At 40.6% G+C, this 20,055-nt stretch overlaps 1 protein-coding gene across 4 annotated transcripts in view; it reads left to right on the forward strand.

Annotated features, from left to right (window-relative positions):
* ARFGEF3 (ARFGEF family member 3) overlaps positions 1-20,055 on the forward strand; it is a 110,137-nt gene that overhangs the window by 79,723 nt on the left and 10,359 nt on the right. For 3 of the 4 annotated variants that reach the window (XM_059841812.1, XM_059841815.1, XM_059841814.1), the window contains 8 exons: positions 2,238-2,366; positions 2,897-3,073; positions 3,621-3,735; positions 4,501-4,603; positions 5,148-5,279; positions 7,450-7,580; positions 10,387-11,617; positions 12,282-19,387. In XM_059841812.1, coding sequence (XP_059697795.1) covers positions 2,238-2,366; positions 2,897-3,073; positions 3,621-3,735; positions 4,501-4,603; positions 5,148-5,279; positions 7,450-7,580; positions 10,387-11,617; positions 12,282-12,473 — 2,210 coding nt within the window. In that variant the 3' untranslated portion in view covers positions 12,474-19,387. Of the gene's footprint in view, positions 1-2,237; positions 2,367-2,896; positions 3,074-3,620; positions 3,736-4,500; positions 4,604-5,147; positions 5,280-7,449; positions 7,581-10,386; positions 11,618-12,281; positions 19,388-20,055 lie in introns of those variants that run through there. The other variant, XM_059841813.1, reaches the window with a different exon arrangement.

Below are 20,055 nucleotides of genomic sequence, written 5' to 3' on the forward strand. Positions count from 1 at the left end.
GGTCAGTGGGCTTTGAAATGGGTCAGTGGGCTTCTGAAGATGAAGTAAGAGGTCTTCCTCATGGTAAATTGTTCACCTTTATCTGGTTGCCAGGACTTAGTGACCTCTTGGGCATGGCCCAAACTCCCTCTCCTGGGCCCAATCATTGTTAGAAGCCAGGTGTATTTGTGGTTCCTACCCTTTTACAATACTTCATATGTTCCCCGTCATTTCTAAGAATACATCCAAGTCAAATACATGATATATTGTCTTTGCTTCAATTATCCCCATCTGGTATATATTTACTCTTTTCCTAATCTTCTTGTTAAGCCCTGAATCAAAATATATGGCCTTGATCTTACTAGCTACACTTTGAACTTAACTCCTTGCTTCACAGTCACTTCTGAATATGTGGACTACTGAGCTGTTCCAACCAGGCTGCCTCTGTAAAGAGTCAGCTGCAATCTAGCAGAAAGCAGGCTGACTCCAGTGCATTTCATTCATGTGCCTCACCTGACTGGGCCTTGGTACCACCTTTATCTGGACTCTTCCACCACATGGATTGTCCTGTTCCTGCTACCCTGGATAAAGGAGAGAAAAGCTGCTCTCTGAAACCAGAAAGTCACAACTCCTAGTTTTTCACAAAACAACCTTTTACTCCTTTCTGTGCTGGGTTTGGTTTTTCTCTCTCAGGGGATTTTAGGATATTCACCTGGGATGTAGGAGACCCAAGTCTTTGAAGCTTCTGCTTTGAATCAGACTTGGAACTTGACCTAGGGTCTCCCCACCTCAGTTGACTACTGTTATGAAGTGACTCTGCCTGTTATTCTCCTGCTATAAACAGAAATACCACCCTGCAGCAAATAAAACTTCTTTTGGTTCTTGTCAGAGCTATGCCCTGAGACTGTCACCCAGATTGTTATTTACATGGCAATGGTGTTAGAATGTTGCTAGGCAAACAGACTTTACAAAGACACAAGGCAGTCTTCACCTGGCACTCTAGTGCTCAAAGTCTGTAGCAGGATAAAGCAAAATGTTTTAACCTACCTTAGCATATTTGCAGTGTATTTTCATACTGTATTTGATTTCATGCTGGACTCTTCAGGAGGGTGTTTTAGAGATACTCAGTTCTCCCAGACTGCAAAACGTCTATATTTCACTCTGAGTCATTTTTGCTGTTTCCTTATCCAGAAGTATCATTAAAGTCTAACTGACTCAAAACAGGGCACACCACTGCCCTCTGAAAGTGGTGTGAATAAATAAATCCTCAACCTTGTTATGAAGTAATGATTTCACTGTTTTTTCCTTGTTTCTCAGAAAGACTCTTGCAGTCAGCAAGCTCAGTGAATCTTAAAAAAAGTTCCCTCTTGTATTGCTTTTAGAACATAATTAGCTAGCAAGCATCGTTAAAATACAGACTACATCAGCACAGCTACCATGGCAGACAACAGGAACTTATTAGTGAACCAAAAAAAATCCATTTTAGCCTAATAAACCCATAGCCTTTTAAGGTGACTTAAGAGTGTAATGTGCAAGATCCTTCTAGTTGTTCATGTTATCATGAGGAACTAGCAGATACTTAAGGGATCTGTGAAAAATTAAAGGGCAGCAATTCCTAACCATCTTCAAAATAATCTTGAATACTAGTTGTATCCTGTAATCTTTTAGGGGATACTTGCTTGCCAGTGTAGATGAGAGTTCACCTGTGTTCTATCTGCTGTTCTGGCAGTTGTCTGGCTCTGTGACCTCTTCAACATCTAATGATGACATGTGAGGCAGCCTGATCATACCTCATGAGATGTTTTTACTCTTCAGTCCTGAGTACCAAGTGGAGCCAGTTAAATTATGGCTAGTCTTCTCAGGAGCCTTACTTTAAAGCATAATCTAAGGGATTACAATCTATTCTGGGCAGCATTTGCAATGGTAATGAGATGAGGTTTCATTTATGTATTTTGTGTGGGATGTTTTACGCAAGGTTAAAGAGACTGAGCTAGTAGGAATAGTGAAGTATGTCCAGAACAAGGTGTGTATTGATGAGGAAGGATGGGACAAAACACAAATTTGATAAAAAGGGAGAGAAAAGGAAACCATCATTTCAAAAATGGCAGTTGACCACAACCATTACATGGCAACAGTAAACATGCAGGAACCATGATCTTTAGGTTACCTAATTTATTAATTTCCATCATTTCACAAGTTTCACCTGTGTCAAACAGTATCTAATTCATAGTTTTTAATCTTTCTCTCTTTACTTGTAGGCCTTATCAATGTCTGGATTATTCTACTGGAAGAATTAACAACTGCCATATCCAACTGTCCCCGTCAGCACCAGCCTCCTACTTTGGATCTGCTCTTTGAGTTGCTAAGGGACGTTGCCAAGACACCTGGTAATGAAAGGGCCTGATAAAATGTGAGCTAGTGGAGTCCTAACCAAACCTTTTAGCCTCCTAAGCCATTTCTGTAAAGTATGTTACTTGTGTTAAAGCTGCACAGAAACATTCTCTGCCGCAAAGGGATTTTCTCAGAGCTGATAAGTTGTTCCACTTAGTCCGTCATTCTGTTGATAAAAGGCAACTTGTAAGAGCATATTGAACATATACTTAAATTAATTGCACAATAAAGAGGTGTGGTACTCTATCGATGTGCTAGCCACAGAAAATGTTTGCTTCGTGTCTAGCAAATGGAGGAGAAAATTACACAATCCTGCAGATCTGCTGGGAAAGACTGCAGGTAAACAGTTGGCTAAATGTACCTCATAACTACATCCAAATTTTGCCACTCTCATCCCACAAAAAAGTTTCAGAACCTCTTTCCTTCAGCATTACCTCAGGCTTCAGCTTGGAACAAGTTAGCAAATTTACTGAGCATGAAGGCTTTGTAAGCAAGTACATACAACCATTATTGTGTTTATTTTAAGGACCAGGATTTGGCATTTATGCAGTTGTACATCTTCTTCTTCCCACGATGTCTCTTTGGCTCCATCGCAGCCATGGTGACCACTCTTACTGGGATGTGGCATCTTCTAATTTCAAGCATGCCATTGGCCTTTCCAGTGAACTTGTAGTGGAGCACATTCAGAATTTCATACACTCAGGTATGTCATTGTAGTGTCGTATCTACTGTCATCAGTGACCTGTTGCTGAATAGCTACTTGAGGAGGTGGTTCCATTGCTTTTTTGGTTGCTCTGGCATAAAATAGGAGGAGAGTTAAAAATTTCTGATTGGGATTTATTTTTCTTCATAGGGTTTAGAATTATGGGGAAAAAATTTGTAAGACACTTATGGAAGTTATTTAGACCAGGCTCCTTCTCAGAGCAGGGCTATCTTCAAAATTAAAAGATCATAATCTTTAGTATATTCCCAAAAGAAGATACAGAGACTTTAATCATAAGGAACTAGAATATCAGAAACAGGATCTAAGATAATTTCTCCTGTACCACTTCAGTTCAGACATTTTATATTGTTAACTTAAAAAGGATTGTTCTTCTTTCAGCTTGATGTGATGCGTGTTTCAATAGCTGCATAAAAAGCATTTGGTTTTGCAAATTCTCTGAATAACAGTAAGTGTAGCAAGACTGTTTATCTCTAATTATAATGTAAAGGCAATGATGTTAAAATCAGTCTGTGTTTTTTCCTTATAGATATTGGCTATGAAAATATGATCAATACTATGTTGAAAGATCTTTTCAAGTTACTGGTAGCCTGTGTAGCAGAACCGACAGAAATTATTTCCAGAGTTGGCTGCTCCTGTATCAGGTAACCCAATCTGTTCACTCTTAGCACATTCAAAAAACATGTCTATGTCTTTGAAGAACTTGTGGACTGATAAGTTGGTTAACATCTCAAAAGAAGTCTACAATATGTCTTAGGTCTTTTTAGGGGAATAATGGATTTTACAGTCATTAACCTTTTCTGGCTGTTTTCAGTGTGCCTCAGAACCTGTGATTTTAGGCATTACTGCATGTATGATTCTCAGAAAAAGCACTTGCACATTACTTACGTATAGTTAGTCAATAATTGATCCTTAAGAAAAAAGGTCTTCTCCTGGCATTCACAGGTCTTTAGAGGTGATTAGCACCTTTCTCAGTCTTCGGGTCATTACAGTCATAATCAAAGTAAACACTGCATTTATACAGTTACAAAGTGTGTGGTTCTTGTGGCAAGATGTCTACTTAAAGAGGAAAAGCAAAGGAGAAAAAAAGTCAAAACTATAATGTAATTACGAAAATAGGTCAGGATAACACCTGAGGAGATTGTATAACATTAGCTAGCTACTGAGTAAGCCTTTTGTTCTGTTTTCATAGACTCATAGAATGGTTTGGGTTGGAAGGGACCTTAAAGATCACTTTGTTTCAACTCCCCTGCCATGGGCAGAGAGCTTTCCACTAGACCAAGTTGCTCAAAGCCCCATCCAGCTTAGCTTTGGATACTTCCAAAGGGGATTTTCAGCCTTCTCCCTTTAGGAGTAAGAATTGTCTAGTTCCTTCTTGAACGTGGTAACATTTTCCTGTGTCCTTGCAGGTATGTGTTGGTGACAGCAGGGCCTGTTTTCACTGAAGAGATGTGGCGGCTTGCATGTTGTGCCTTGCAGGATGCATTCTCTGCCACTCTGGAGCCAGTAAAGGTAAAACTGCCATTTTGCTGTCAGTCAAAATGTAATCATACAGTGGATGCACTAACTTTTGACAAGTTGATAATTTGTCAACTCACAATTAAACATGTTAGATCAACGTGGAGGTTGAAATCAGTTTTTCTAAATGTATACAGACCACACTAGTAGCTTTCAGTTCAAACTTATTTTAAATTGCCTTGCCAGTATGAAATCAGAAGAGTTCAATAGGTGAAAATTTCCCTTTTGATCAATTTCTTCCTCTGGATTTACAAAAACTAGGTAGAAGACAATGTTTCTTTGCTGTAGCTGCATGCACCTTATAGCCTAGTTTTCAATTCACTGTCTGTTTTGCAAACAAAAAATCCTGTGAAGTCTTTGCAGACCAGCATCCTTAAAAACTGCCTTTCCATTGTATATATTAATTTTAGATGGCAGGCGAGCAGCTGGTGGGAGTGGCAAAGATCACTGAACTTTGTATTTCACACAAACAGGCTGGACATGGCTACAGTCATTTGTTGACTGCACAGTGAAATTCTGATGTTGTGTCTCTCTGTAGAACCTGTTGGGCTATTTCCACAGTGGTACTGAAAGCTTCAGTGGAGATGCCTGTGAAGTGAAGGTGGCAGCCCCCTCCCTCTCACCAAGTGCTGAAGCTGAGTATTGGAGGATCAGAGCTATGGCACAGCAGGTACTGACAGGTGTTTCAGGGGAAGTCAGAAAACCTTTTAAACTTGGAGTTTTCTTTATGAAGGTGTATTTTTTACACCATCTTCCTCACAAACCCTACAGGCAAAGACTTTCTCATCACCAGGTTAACATCAATTGTCTAATAGTAGTATTCAGAAAAATTAGCAAAAACTAGGGGAAAAAAAAAGAAGAAAACCTCAGAACTGTTGTTCTGTAAACAGGAATTTGTTTACAGGGTGGGAAAAAATGCATGGATATCTAGAGAGGACTGACAATGAGCCTGCTGTGTAATGTAATTTTAAAAATTGCCAGGATAGCATACATCAGTGGAGATGTTTCTGATAGAGAAAGGGAAATAGTGTTACTGTGAATCCTCATCAAGAATGTCACATAGATTTCTGAATATTTTGTTAAGGAATGATAAATTCAAAGGACAAAAATTGCACTAGAGCAGAGAGGGTGATATGAAAATAGGAAAACAAGATCTGATTAATCTATCTAAGCATTTTTCTCTATAAATACCTAGGAATTTATAGGCAAAGAAGAAAAAGGGTTACTGGGAACTAGGGGATAATGCTGACATTTAACAAATGATTCACTAACTCCTAACCAGAATCAGCAGAGCAAACTTGGAACCTTCTTAGGGTTCTTTTGACTACAATGAAGGTTATTCATTCTATGAAAGTGGTTATATGGAACAAGTTCTTTGAAATACGGCAGACTGAACCTAATGACCTGCAGGGTACCATAAAACTGTAAATACCATATGACAGTTTCAGCCTGGGAAAGCAGATAGATTAAAACAGCCAGCAGATGTTTGGTGTCAATTTCTGACTTGATAAATCATACTCTGATGCTGCTTGAAAATCTGAGACACACAGACCAGGACTGGTGATCCCAAATAATGTGGTAGTGGCAGACATTGTTTGAATAGAAAATGTGTTTTAAATTAAGTTTTAAAGATGCAGAACTCAAGAAAGCAGGGAATGTAACATTAATACTTTTCTTGTAGACACTACCAGTGGCACTCTCTGAGTCCTCTGCAGTGAGGATTTGCTACAGCTATGAAGCTACAAAACAAAACCACAGCAATTGAGAGTTTTTTCCCTGTTTCCCACTGAACTGATTTTGGTTGGGATGGAGTTAATTTTCTTCCTAGTAGTTGGTACAGTGCTGTGGTTTGAGAATAAGGTTGATAACACACTGATGTTCTAGTTGTTGCTGAGTTGTGCTTACACTAGGTCCAGGACCATTCAGTTTTTCATCCTCTGCCAGGAAGGAGGGACATGAGAAGTCTGGGGGGGAGCATGGCCAGGACAGCTGATGGAGACTGGCCAGAGGGATATCCCATACCAAAGAGTGTCATGCTCAGTATGTAAATGAGGGCAGTTGTCTGGCAGGGGCTGCTCAGAAACAGACTGGGCATCAGTCATTGGGTGATGAGCAACTGTACTGCACAAGTTTTATTTCCCTCTCTTTTTTTCTCTCTTTTTTTTGGTTATTTTTGTGGTTTTTTTTTTTTGTTGTTGCCCTTTTTGTGATGGTGGTGGTTGATACTACTGTATTTTATGTAAATTATTAAACCACTCTTATATCAACCCATGGGGTTTATCTTTTTTCCCTGATTCCCCTCCCCATCCTTGAGAGGGATGGGGTGTGGGGTGTGGTAAATTCGTGGCTGTTTGGTATTTAGTTGCTGTCTGTGGTTAAATCACAGCACACCCCGAAAGGGTTGCATATTAGGTGTCTCTCTTCTCTTCATGGGCTGAAAATAATCCTTCCAACAACCAGCCTTTCTAGGTGCAGCTGGCTAACTGCAAACAGGTCCTTGTCTCCACTGTACACGGTGCTTTCAGATAGAAGCCTACAGACAGCAGAAAGCTTGGTTTGGTATTTGGTGTTATGCCTTAAAAAAGTTCAAAGAAAAATATGTCTGTCCTTTGCCCTGCACCCCGCTGGATGTCTGGAGGCAGCTCATTGCTGTTTAACCAAAGTAGCATACTCCAGAAAGGTCTGCCTGGGGGGATACCTTGCATTCTCTCTGTCACGGTAAAATAATTCAGAATGACAGGTATTTCACACTGCAGGAAATCCTATTCCCAACCCCTCCCCCACCCCAGACCCCCTGCAAGTGCTAAACTGATTTTTTTATGTAACTTGTTGCTTTCTAGGTCTTCATGCTGGAGACTCAATGCTCCCCTAAAACCCCTAGCAACAAGGAAGGGTTTGAACATGCCCAGTCATGTGTGCTCATCATTGACCTGCCACCAGATAAGAAACCAAATGGGCATAACCAGAGAAGGTAAAATATCTTCCAAGGAAGACACTGTGTCACTAAAAGCAAGATAAAAATATTGCTGAACAGGAAGAAATGTGAACTGAGCCTGGTAAATCATACCTCCCCATAGGGCTCATCAACAAAAACGAATACACTGATCAAATTAGGTTTTGTGACGCTGTTGTGGTTTTAGAGACAGCTAGCAAATTCAATGTCTACTTCACTAAGGGTCTTTTAAATTCAGTATTACTTGGTTAAGAAGGTAGAAAAAGGTAATGGATGAACTGGGCCATTATAAACTGAAGAGACCACATCCAAAACTGCAAAGCTGTCAACATTGAGCTAGGGAGTGTTGTTTTTGCTTGGCACATTATTTTTTTTGAAGTCTTTCTGTTATGTTACCACCTGAGAAACTCCTCTGTTTGCCTACAGTCTGATCCTGTGAAAGAGTATTTCCTTTTGCTTGCACATGGTTGTTTAAACAACTGCTATACCATCATTTGGGCCAAGAATCAGAATTCTGCATTCAGGGTTTGTGTTTGCATTGCAAGGCACGTAATTGCATGACATTGTCTTTTGCGAGACACCGAACATGGGTTTATACCACTCAAATCTAAACTATTGCTTGCAGCAAGGAGCCACCATGTGATGGTCCTTCTTTGGATGGACAAGAAGAAAGGCCATGCAAGATGTCTCTATTCTTACACTGCTGTACGGAAGTTTTCCCCTGAGAGCAGGAGCTCTGTTGCCTCACCATCAGAGAACAGGCTCCTGCACAGAGACAAAGAAAGCTTAAACCGTACTAAACTCCTTTATAGGGGAAAATTTCTACTTTATCCAAAGGCTAGCAGGTCATTCTTCTTGTTGCTATGAATGCAAAGCAAAAGACTGGAATATTCACCTCTCATAACACTTAAGGCCATGCAATCTAATGGGCTGTGTTTGTAAGGGCAGCAAGGGTCTTGCTTGTCTTTAAACAAATAAATAAAGCTTGCAATTAATGCAAACTCTGAATGCTCTCACACTGCTCTTTGTCCAACCAGCTGCTAAAGGTGTATATGCCCATAGCCAAGTGTTGTCCCAGCAATGCTCATTTTTTCATCAAAACACAGCTCACAAGTTGACTGTGCCACGGTTTTCATATTATTTGCTACAGCAGTGCAGTAATATGGCAATCATGCATGATAGTAAATGTGGCCTTTCCAAAAGTTTTACTTTAACCTTAGCAGGGTTTCACTTCTCCCTTTTGATTTTGTTTCCTTAATGCTGCATCGTTTCACAGGAAGCTGGGGTAAGGGAGCTTTTCTTCTTCCTGAAAAATAATCATATATTTCAGTTTGAGACTTTGAACAGAGTAAGAAAATACTATCCTTAACCAGCTTTGACATTGTGTTTTCACCTGTAAGTCTCTACCAGTTTCTTTTGGGATTGAGCAGTACTTTTTACTGTCCTTGTAAATTGCTTTTTTGGCTATTACAAGGAAAGCAGATCTCCTTCATTCCTGACCCTGCTTTTGGAACAGGATTAGTTGCTTGAAATCACTGCAAGCTCTCATTTAACTTTATACATGCTCTTAAGAGCTTTTTTGAGTCAGAGCCTCTAATGATTTTTACAGCAGAAAACTACTTCCCCATAAAGAGCTCAACTGTATGTGCTAATCATTAACATTTTATCACTGTCAAATAATAAGACTACTAAATTTTACAGATGTATCAGCTGTGTCATGGTAGGCAAAGTGACACAGGGAATGTAACTGAATAACAGTTTTGCCTGAACTTTTTAAAAAAATGTTGTATTCTGAAAATTGGGTTTTGATAGGATTTCTCAAAAAAATTTTTAAAAATTGGCTTTTTGTTTTGGTGTTCCCAAACTCTTTTGAAAGTTGTTTAATGAAAGCAGAATCATTTTTGCAACAAAAAGTGTCAAAGGTCTACAACTGAACTTCTCATGTTACATGAAGATTTCCTTTGAATTGATCTAAAACTTCAGTATTGCAAGCAAACTGAAAAATCTCTTCCTTACTTGATAGCTGTGCTAAATAAAACTTGACCCATCACATCAAACCAAGTATTATTATGTGGATCAGCTTCATTTAGAACATTGTCCTGTAATCTTACATAAAGACCTTTTTAAAAGACCTTAAGTTAAGTTTAATAATAGACTTTAAGATTGGTTTATAATTTGAAATCCATGAGATACCAAACAACAATTCTGTCTTTTTTCCAAGCCTTGCTTGCCTGTAAGAGTCTCAGTGTTATTTACTGGTGAAAGACTTGAAAACTTTGGTCAGAGGTATTTACCATTGCTGTGTCCTCTGTGCAAATCAAACATCAGTGAGGGCTAAAACAACTCCCAGCATCTCTCTAACAGGAGCACAGCTAAGAATCACCCAATATCGTATGTGAGGATCAGGGTTAGGAATAGATATGTCCATGCTAGGCTCTCAGTGTTCAAGTTGAAGTCTTAAGAGCAAGCAGTGAAATGTGCCTTCAGCCAGACTTCAGCTTCTTTGCATGCTGCATTGCACTGCTGATGTTTCTGTACATGTTTCTTTATTAGTTTGATACCTCTTCATGGTTTATTTTTAAGAAATACTCCTGGGCATTAGTGGAAATGGAAACTGAGTAGTAGACTAGTTTTGGCCCCAATTTTTCATGGCAAAATAAAGATTGTCTGACATGTTGGTGGAAGAATAATTTGTGTGTTAATAAATTCCTCAGATATAGCAGGCTGAAATATCTTAGTGTGCTTTTATTCTTAGTACAAGCACAATGCACCATTTTAATATTCTGTGATTTTTTTTTTTCCCTTCCATGCTTGGTTTACCAAGTATTCCTTTCAGAACAATAGTGGTGAGTTTGCTGTCCCACCAAGTACTGCTCCAGAATTTATATGACATCTTACTGGAAGAATTTGTGAAAGGCCCTTCTAACTTGGAGGAGAAAATGGCAATACAAGTACCAGAAAACAAGTTGGCTGGTTTTCTCAGGTACATCTCCATGCAAAACCTGGCTGTCATCTTTGACTTACTCCTGGACTCCTACAGAACAGCCAGAGAGTTTGACACCAGACCTGGGCTGAAGTGTTTGTTGAAAAAAGTGTCCGGCATTGGTGGAGCTGCCAACTTGTATCGCCAGTCAGCAATGAGCTTCAACATCTACTTCCATGCCTTGGTTTGTGCAATCCTGACAAACCAGGAGAACATCACTGCAGAGCAAGTGAAAAAGATCCTCTTCGAAGATGATGAGAGAAGCACAGACTCATCACAGCAGTGTTCTTCAGAGGATGAAGACATATTTGAAGAAACTGCCCAGGTCAGTCCCCCACGAGGGAAGGAGAAGAGGCAGTGGAGGGCTCGAATCCCATCTTTGAGCGTCCAGCCGGTCAGCAATGCAGACTGGGGGTGGCTGATCAAGCGGCTTCACAAGCTCTGCATGGAACTGTGCAACAACTACATCCAAATGCATCTGGACCTGGAGAACAATGTAGAGGAGCCTCCAGTGTTCAAAGGTGACTCTTTCTTCATTTTACCATCTTTTCATTCAGAAACCTCCACCCCATCAACTGGAGGGCTGTCTGGAAAGGACACACCATCAGAAGATGACCGAAGTCAAATCAGGGACCAGCTGGGAGACAGCTTGACACCTCGAGGAGGGAGTGGAGAAATATTGCTGCTACCCCCACCCCTGAGTCCTAAACCAGAAAAAAAAGAGCAAACCAAGAAAAAGGAATGGTGGGAGAGTGCTGGTAACAAAATCTACACCATAGCCACTGACAAAACCATTTCCAAGTTTATGACAGAATACAAGAAGAGAAAGCAGCAACAGGCAATGACATCCTTCACCAAAGAGGTCAAAGTGGAAAAGAAAGGGGAACTCCTGGGTTCAAGAGGGCCAGACTCACCTGTACTCCAGCGGCCTCAACATCTTCTAGATCAAGGTCAAATGAGGCATTCATTCAGTGCTGGTCCAGAGATCCTGAGACAAGAGAAGAGACCCCGTTCAGGGTCCACAGTCAGCTCCCTGAATATATCTATTAGGGATGCAGAGGCCCAGATACAGGTAACATACCTATACATTTTTTTACATTATTATAATATTTTTGTTAAATATTGTATAATATAATGAAGTCCTCCTGATGAGGACTGATTCTTTAGGAGCTGGAATTAATAAAAACCTGATTCTGCCCTATTAAAAGAAAGTCAGTTTTCAGGGAGGTGTCATCAGGCATATACTAGTTCAGCTGTCAAGAGTGCTTCTATGACTGGGGCTAAAGCTGCCCTTAATCCTGAGAACTGACAACCTACAGCAAACTCATTGCTTACTGCTATGGGCTGTAGCCCACTGGAGGCTTTTGAAAATGCTATGCTGCTTGACACATTGCTTTTGTACTTAAGAATGGGATTTTTTGTAATTCCAGAGAAAAATAATGGGTTCTTTTACTAAACAAAAGCTTGTTGTTTGCATGTCCAAGTGAACAAATCAGTGATAGCATCAAACTTGACAGGTTTTGTTCACTGTGGGACAAAAAAAAAGCAAAGGGCAAGCATGATACCTGCAATACAAAGTCAGGTGATTTAGGAACATTAAATGAATATGCTGGCATTACTCAGTCTGCTTCATGAGGCTGCAGCCACCAGATACCTTATTCTCTGCCTCAACCACTGGGCTCACCTATTTAGAAAGGTCTTCTTAAAAGGTTTTTTTTAATCCAATTTCTTTGTAGGCGTGGACCAACATGGTGCTGACAGTTCTCAACCAGATTCAGGCTCTGCCAGACCAAACTTTCACAGCCCTGCAGCCAGCAGTGTTTCCCTGTATCAGCCAGCTGACTTGCCACGTGACAGATATCCGTGTCCGCCAGGCAGTACGGGAATGGCTGGGAAGAGTGGGCCGAGTTTACGATATCATCATTTAAACCAAGCTGTGCTCTGATGCAAAGGGCAGAAGACATTCAAGGTATACAGCAAAGAAGCACTTGGGGTTCATTAATTGCCTATTTGTTGGTGAGAAATTAAGAAACAACCAGCTTGTCAATTTATATTGTCTGTCCACCTGAGATTGTGTGTCCCTCACTCACACTAGCAAAGGAGGCAAAGCATAAGTCTGTTTAGAGGATCTGGCACGGCCCCAGAACCCAGAACTTGTCTGTAAATCAGACTCCTACCAGAAGAGATGCATTTCATAGCCTTCATTTCAATTCAAATTTGCAGCAGTGGGAGCCACCAGAAACTGCAGCAGAACTTCCACACTTGAAGTTAGCTGTGAGTGCAGCTGTCATGGGGGTGTCAAACCAAGTCAGTAAACCTATTTAACGTAGAAAATAAATGAATAAATCCAAGTCAGTGGAAAGGTGGGGCTATAGGACAAGTAAGAAGGTGACATTTTTTAGGGTAACATCTTCCCTTCAAAAATTGGCATGAGAGAGGATAGCCAGCTAAAGATTATTGTAGTAACTAAATGTGTTGCTCACTAGCGAAAGTGGAAATTTATTTTGCTCCGAGAGGAGCCTTTGTAGTCACATTTGGAGTAGCTAAAGAATCCCAGGTCTAAAATGGGTGAACCAAGCCCAGACTATTGATCCTTTCATTGCTCTTATGGGGTATTGCTCAAAGAGAAATGGCACTGTCAAACTGCCCTCTCTGCAACACCACCCTGGCTGCCTCTTCCCCTATGCCTACAGCTGAGCATTTTGCCACATGTCTAATTCCCTCTAAGGGCAAAAGGGAAGTTTGTTTTGCTCTTACCTGTGAAGCTGTGAGGAAGACACACCACAGCAAATACCAGCATGTGCCAGTATCCAGCATTCAAGCAGAGTAAAATGTTCCAGTTTAAGCACCCCTGCAGCTGTTATTCTACTGGAAATTTAAGTTTGCTTACATAAAGCTGCTGTAGCCAGGAACACCCTTATCACCTTGGTTAAATGTCACTGCACTTGGAGCTGAAGGAAGATGGAAAATGGTATGAAAGGGAGGTATATTTCCTGTTTCTCTCTCATTTCTTGTCTGCTGCTGTAAATAGAAAAAGACAGATCCTCATGGAGGTACATCCCCCCTCCATGCAGCACTCCTATTGGGACTATTGCAATTTGCTGTTATTAGTAAGAGAGAGGAGAAGGGGGAGGATTGACTATTGTGTTGTCAGATGCATATGTGATGCTTTTCACACTATACAAAGCAAGGGTTACCTTGCTGCACAAGTTATGTCACAGCCCTTGGGACATTTCATCTCATACTCCCATGCTATATCATTTGTTGATAACTTGTTGAAAACGAATTTATTTTAATTTTGGGTGACCCCTCAATGCTGTTCTCCCAAGGCTTTTAAAATGTGCATGCCAACTAAATATACAGCTTCAGTCCCTGCTCCAAAGCATCCTAAGAAAGTCATCTCTTTATGTAAGGCCTGGATTTTGCAAAACCAACTGCTTTTAGCATCTTAAACCTAAAAAACAGAGGGAGCCAAGAAGCTCCACTGAGCAGCCATCTCCCAAGCTGCTTTGTTTACAGAGTCTGACACTATCTTCCTGCCTTTTCCCTCCATTGCCTACTTCCCATTTGTCACCTGCTAGTCTTGTGCAGGAAGTATTTGTCCCATAACTTTCTGTAGTGCCAGTCATGCTGTTTCTCTTTCTTTAAAAAGTTTCCTATGCTAAATTGTTTAAAAGACATTAAAATTCTGTAAAAAACACCTCTTTTCTACCACCTAAACTGACTTTATTAATTACTAATTTAGCAATGTTTTCAATTGTCAGTTTTTCCCCAACAGTTTAATACTTCCTCAGGGACAGGTTAGATTATGCTTTGGTATCTGGGAGAGCAGTAGCATAGTTTGATTTCTGTTGCCATGTCTTTCTTATACATCTTTAGGTAGAGTGAAAGTGTGGTTACATTTTTTGTTCAGGTTTTTATTTGGCATCTATACAGAGCTGCATTTAAAGCAGTACATTAATTAGGCAACGACAGAAATCAGAATAATAAACCATATTCAAAGCAGCCAACTCTGATGGTTTTCATTATAAATGCATTGAATGGATGCAGATCCTTGCTGTACTGATCTAAAACTAAAGCAAATTCCTAAATTATGTAGGAGAAATAAAATTGATAGTACCAGTGAAATCATTCAGGACTACAGAAGAGGTCCTACAATCTAGGAGACACCATGGTTGCAATACAAAATCCTTCTGTTAATCAGTAAAAAAAAAACTTTAGGAGTGCCAATACCATTACCACCACTTCCCTCAAGCTCATGAACACAGTATAACCTAGTGTTACCTGATTAGCCACCATCTTGACCTAAAATGTAATTTCATTTTAGCTATTTACATTACAAATACCAAATTGGAAAATGAGGACAAGTAAATTTTCTGTGTTGCTGTTGGCCTGTTTTGAGCTTTGTCCTTCAAATTATGCACTAAGTGCCCATTGTCACCCTCAGTGCCTCTGCTCATTAAGACCCCTCCCTAAAAGGTCATAAGTAACTTTGAATAATTCCAGAAATGTAATTTAGAAGGAGGGGAGAAGGAATATTTGAAGCAGCAATTATTCACAGAGCAATTTACAGAGCAAAGTTCAGCATGTGCTGCTCTTCCTTTTCCTTGTGTGTATAAAATGCTAACCAGGTGAGGAGAGTGGCCCATGGCCACTTCAGTAACCACAACCATGAGATGTAGAAGCTAAAGCTTTCTGATGCACCTTCAAAACATAAACAAATAAAAAAATTAGTTGGTTCATCAGAGTCTCAGCAAATTTTCTGCTAGTTTAGCTATAGACATCAGTAAGCCCCAAAGAAGTAGAATAATAAATGTGTGACATCACCATTTCATAGGTCCCATGTGGTCTGTTTCATGGCTCATGAGTGCCAGCATGATGCCTTCAGACCTCATAAAGCAAGCTTTTAACCCAAAGGAGAAATCTGTCAGAACAGTCCCAGAAAAAGGGGGCTGGATCAGCCTGTCCTAAGCTTCAGAAGGGGAATTCCCTACACTGCCCACCCCAGTCATGTCCATGCTACAGTGGCTTTTCTGCTTTCTGCTTGTGAGTGGGGAAGCAGCTCAGTCAGTAGCAGTAGTGTTCCTTGTATCCATATGTGTATTCACTCGTGTATCCCATTCAAATCCTGTTAGCTCTGTAACCTCTTGCATGGCAGGGTATTGGCAGTTTTACTGTTGAACCCTTCATTTGAGCCTTGAGCAAACCAGTCTCTTTGCTTTACAGTCTGAGCTTGCTCTTTCTCTTTGCCTTGGTTAATGACCACATTCTTCTCTTTTCTTGCCCTTACTTTTTTTGTCACATAAATTTCTATAGGAGTTGGGTTTGGTTTTTTCTATTGAATTGGCCAGTTGTTTTTAAAAATGATTGCCCAGTAAATTTTGCTCAACTGAAATGCTTTAAAAAAGAAGATGTGGTAGCTTGACATCCTTCTCAGGTACCAGAGCTGCACCTCTGCTGCCTTTGCCTAATTCACACTGCCCTCCTCAGGGCCACCACAGGCAGCAGAGGCAAGGACATCTCATTTTCAAATCTCGTAGGCAGTTGCCTGCAGAGAAAGTTGCTGCTGCCCAGCATCAACTACGTTTAAGCACATGAAATAGCTCATCACTGTGCAAATATTTAAAGCTGAGAAAAGCAGAGCACTCATCAGGAATGCAATCCTTTTCCTACAGAACAGGGGCAGGGTTTGACCCCAACTTACATGGTCTCAGGTCATTGCATATGTTTGCACTTCATTCTGCACTGTGAACATATGCAGTCATATGAGATGATTGACATGTATATGTACAGATACCTGTGGCTCCAATCACTGCCATATTCTGGGCATTCAGCATATTTTCAGACAGCTATCCACATTAGTAATATGCTTATCTGCTGTGTTACATATTTGTGTCACACCAGCAATGGTTAACACAGTTATTTTGGTACCTTTTCTGAGCATTCAGCAGCCATTGAATTACCACCCCTATCTCTTGTGTAACATACCTTCATGCCTTTATGATGTTAAAATAAAGATTTAATACTTTCCTAGGGATAAACACTCATTTGAGAACAACTGACTTAATTTACCATATAGAAATAATTATTAGAAAAAGATTTATACAGACCTGGGCAATACTTTCCTTGTACATCTCCCAGCACAGGCAACACAGCTTTTGCCTCATCACAGATTAAAAGTTTATGTCATCTGCACTGTGGCTTGCTCGTGTCAAGGCCAAGCACAGTTTACACCTGTGACTTGTAAGGTGCTTTCCCTTTCAGTTTGAGTTTCAAGTTTTGTTTAAAATTTAAACCTTTATGTAAAAGTCACTGACAAATCCTCACTCACCAAAGATAAAACCCCCACCTCTAAGTACCATGTGCCATCTTCACCTGTGCTTTGTATAGCAGCATCTCAGTGTTGGTATCAACACTGCAGAGCCCAGCACAGCACTGGCATGAAACCAAGTTGCAAACAAGTTAGAAAGCAGAGTCCAGCTCCATTTTCTGCCTCCACTTTGTACCTTTCTTCACAGCTTGGGCCCACACTCAAAGTGCCAAAGCTGTCAAAATCGATGGAAGTTAAGTAGCTAGGGATCTTTAATACTCAGGACTCAGTCCTTGAATTCTTCAATCCCTACATACAGGTTCACAAGTCCTCAGGAAAGGGGGAATCCTGGAAAGTTCTTTGTGTCACCTTCTCTGCTGCTGTCCTCCATACACCTCCTGCTTGAAAATTCCACGGGAACCAGCACACAGCCCCGTACTGCAAAACTAGAACCCTCACTTTTGTACAGATCCAGCAAGCCAAAGTGATTTATTTTTCACTTAGCTCATCTGTATAGAAGCCTGTTGAGAAATTGTGCATGTGGTTTGGCTATTGTCACCTTCAGCAATCCATTCTAGAAATAAATGCCATTTCTTAGTGCTAAATTGTTTTTAATTCACAAAAGAAGTGAAGTGCTTCCTTCCCCCCCCACCCCCACCTTTATACTAAGATATATCCAAGGTGTCTAAGCAGGCTATTTATTCATTACTCCAGTCACAGTAATTTGTGGGAAGACCTGTGTCCAGGTATGTGATATGAAATAGGTTTTTTTCAGTTGCTGATCATTCCACAATTGTTAAAGAAGTAAGATGATACCATCAATTTACCAAAAGAAGCTTCTCTTCTTTTAGTGTAAAGGACCAATTTACCATTGCACAGAAGCACAAATGTTGGATTTTATGCAATGTAGATAAAAGCACGTGGCAGCTAGTGATCCCCCTTCACTGAGCCTCCCTAATTTGAGCGGAGCTTCTATAGGGATATCACCAAAGGGTCTCAGCAGCCCTCACCAGCAACATGCCTGGGACTCCAGAAGTTGTACAACTGCAAGGAAGAAGTAATTTCCACTAATTCCTCTCAGAACACGTACTTTATATGTGACACTAATATGATACTAAACAAACAGTTTTGGCCAAACATTTAAAAAGCCAGCAGTGCTGGCTTTTTAAAAAGAAAAAAATGAAAACACACATGGCCTAAGTGTGCATCAGTCTTTTCACTTAGTGCTCAGAGGTCCCCAAGCTGAAAACTAAAAGCAGAGCGAAGAAGAAATGCCCTAATTCTGTGGATATTAGTGGAGCTATTCTGTATGATCCTGGATTAATGCAATAATGAGCTTGCCTGTGGAACCAGATCCCTCAAATTCCAATTTTTGGCAAAATCACAAGTTGAGGTTTGCATAGTCTACACTGCCACATTGAATCAGGGAGCTGAGTTTATGGAAAGCATTTTTGATTAAGAAACATGGCAACAGGATCTATTCAATTCTTTTACCCCAACATCCCACTTTTCAAAAGGTGGTTTATGTACTTTGATAAATTTTGTCTGACTCCCATGGAGCATCAGGGCCCTGTTTCCTGTCCATGCATTTGGTCCATCTGGGCTGTGGTGAAGTTCCACAAGCAGCAAGTTGCAGTGAGAGAGCTGAGCTGGCAGACAGGCACAGGTACACAGGTTCAAGCAAGGGACAAATATCTCCTCCACAATCAGGCTGTGACACCTGAGCCCCCCACTCTGCAGAGGAAGACAGGACTCGAAACCAAAGGGACAGCAGCAGGAAGGGCAGAGCACGGTGGTGACAGAGCCCTGTAGTGCATGCATGCTGTTTGCTAGAGCAGATGGGAGCAAGGGGTTGAAGGTGTGCAATGACAACAGCAAGAACCTTCTTTCAGTTCCCCCCACTTCCTCTTCTTGCCACTTTCCCCTCCTCCCATTTTGTCATTTTTGTGAGACTGCAAACATACTTCTATGGGCCCTTCAACCAGAACTGAAAGCAAGCCAAAGGGAGTGGACACTCCATTTCACCAAAGATCTAAGTCTTTTCTGTTTGAAAATTTAAAAAACAAAATCAAATTTTATTTCCATGATGATGGCTGCCAGAGGAAGCATTTTACCACAAAACATGATTCCCAGGACTTAATCTCTCTAGCTGTATATTCAGGAGCAGCCAATAGTACTTCTTAAGAGAGACTTGTCAAATTACCTTGTCAAACAAGTGCTTACATTGGGTTTACCTTCTGCTGAGTTCATACCTATCTGCAATTCCTTGGTCTCATCCATGTTTCCTCCCTCTACCTTTCTGCTCTTCTTCAGAAGAACACTTCCCCATGTCCACTGTGTCCTGTTGTGCCGCTAGCTTTGTATGGTCCTTGGGTGTCCAGTGGTTGGGCAGTCACTGTCAGCTGGCTTGCAAATTGTATTTTGTGTATATTTTATTCTGACTGAATTCTGAAATGGAAATATTTTAAAACAAAAAGTATAAACTATTTATGTTGCTTGTGTTGTAGAATAAAGATGCAAATGCAAAATAAATTATGCTTTGGTTTTGTCTATTGAAAGTTATTGTACAATTCCTGATGAAGCAAAGGAACAGAGCAGAGAAAGGGCCTGAATTACTTGGTATGTACTAGCATGAACTGCAGTTTTCATGGATGACCTTGGGAATTTAGTTCCTCTCAATTGCTGTGTGGTTTTGATGGGAACTGAGATCTAAACACTGACAAATGGCTCCTACAGCACTTCTAGCCTGAGTCTGAGTTTGTGGGGTGGAGAAGGATGAAGCTACTGAGATAGTTAAAGGTGCGAGTAGATGCCGTGCAGAATTTTGATGCATCTAGACAGGTGAAACATTTCTCCCTCTTCAGTATTCTCCAGGGTATTCTCTCTTAAATGAGGAGAATACTGTTGGCTCTGATTTCACTAGAGATGGAATGCTCAGAGCTCTCGTTCACAGCCAGGGTTTTGTTGGGTTTTTAAGCTGGGTATTCTCTGACCACAGACAGTTTAGACAGCACTCCTCAGGTGTTCCCAGTAAACAGGTGCATGGACGCTGCAATGTTTCATTCTGCTAAAATGATAGCTCAGCAAGTGTTGTTCCTGTCACCTACATCCCTCTTTTGATTAGTCAAACCAAAGATTTCTTCTGTTGAAGAAAAACCTTTAATTTAATGAAAATAATAAACACCTTCTTTACAGCAGTC

This window comes from Haemorhous mexicanus, chromosome 3, assembly GCF_027477595.1.
Source record: "Haemorhous mexicanus isolate bHaeMex1 chromosome 3, bHaeMex1.pri, whole genome shotgun sequence".
Lineage (NCBI taxonomy): Eukaryota > Metazoa > Chordata > Aves > Passeriformes > Fringillidae > Haemorhous > Haemorhous mexicanus.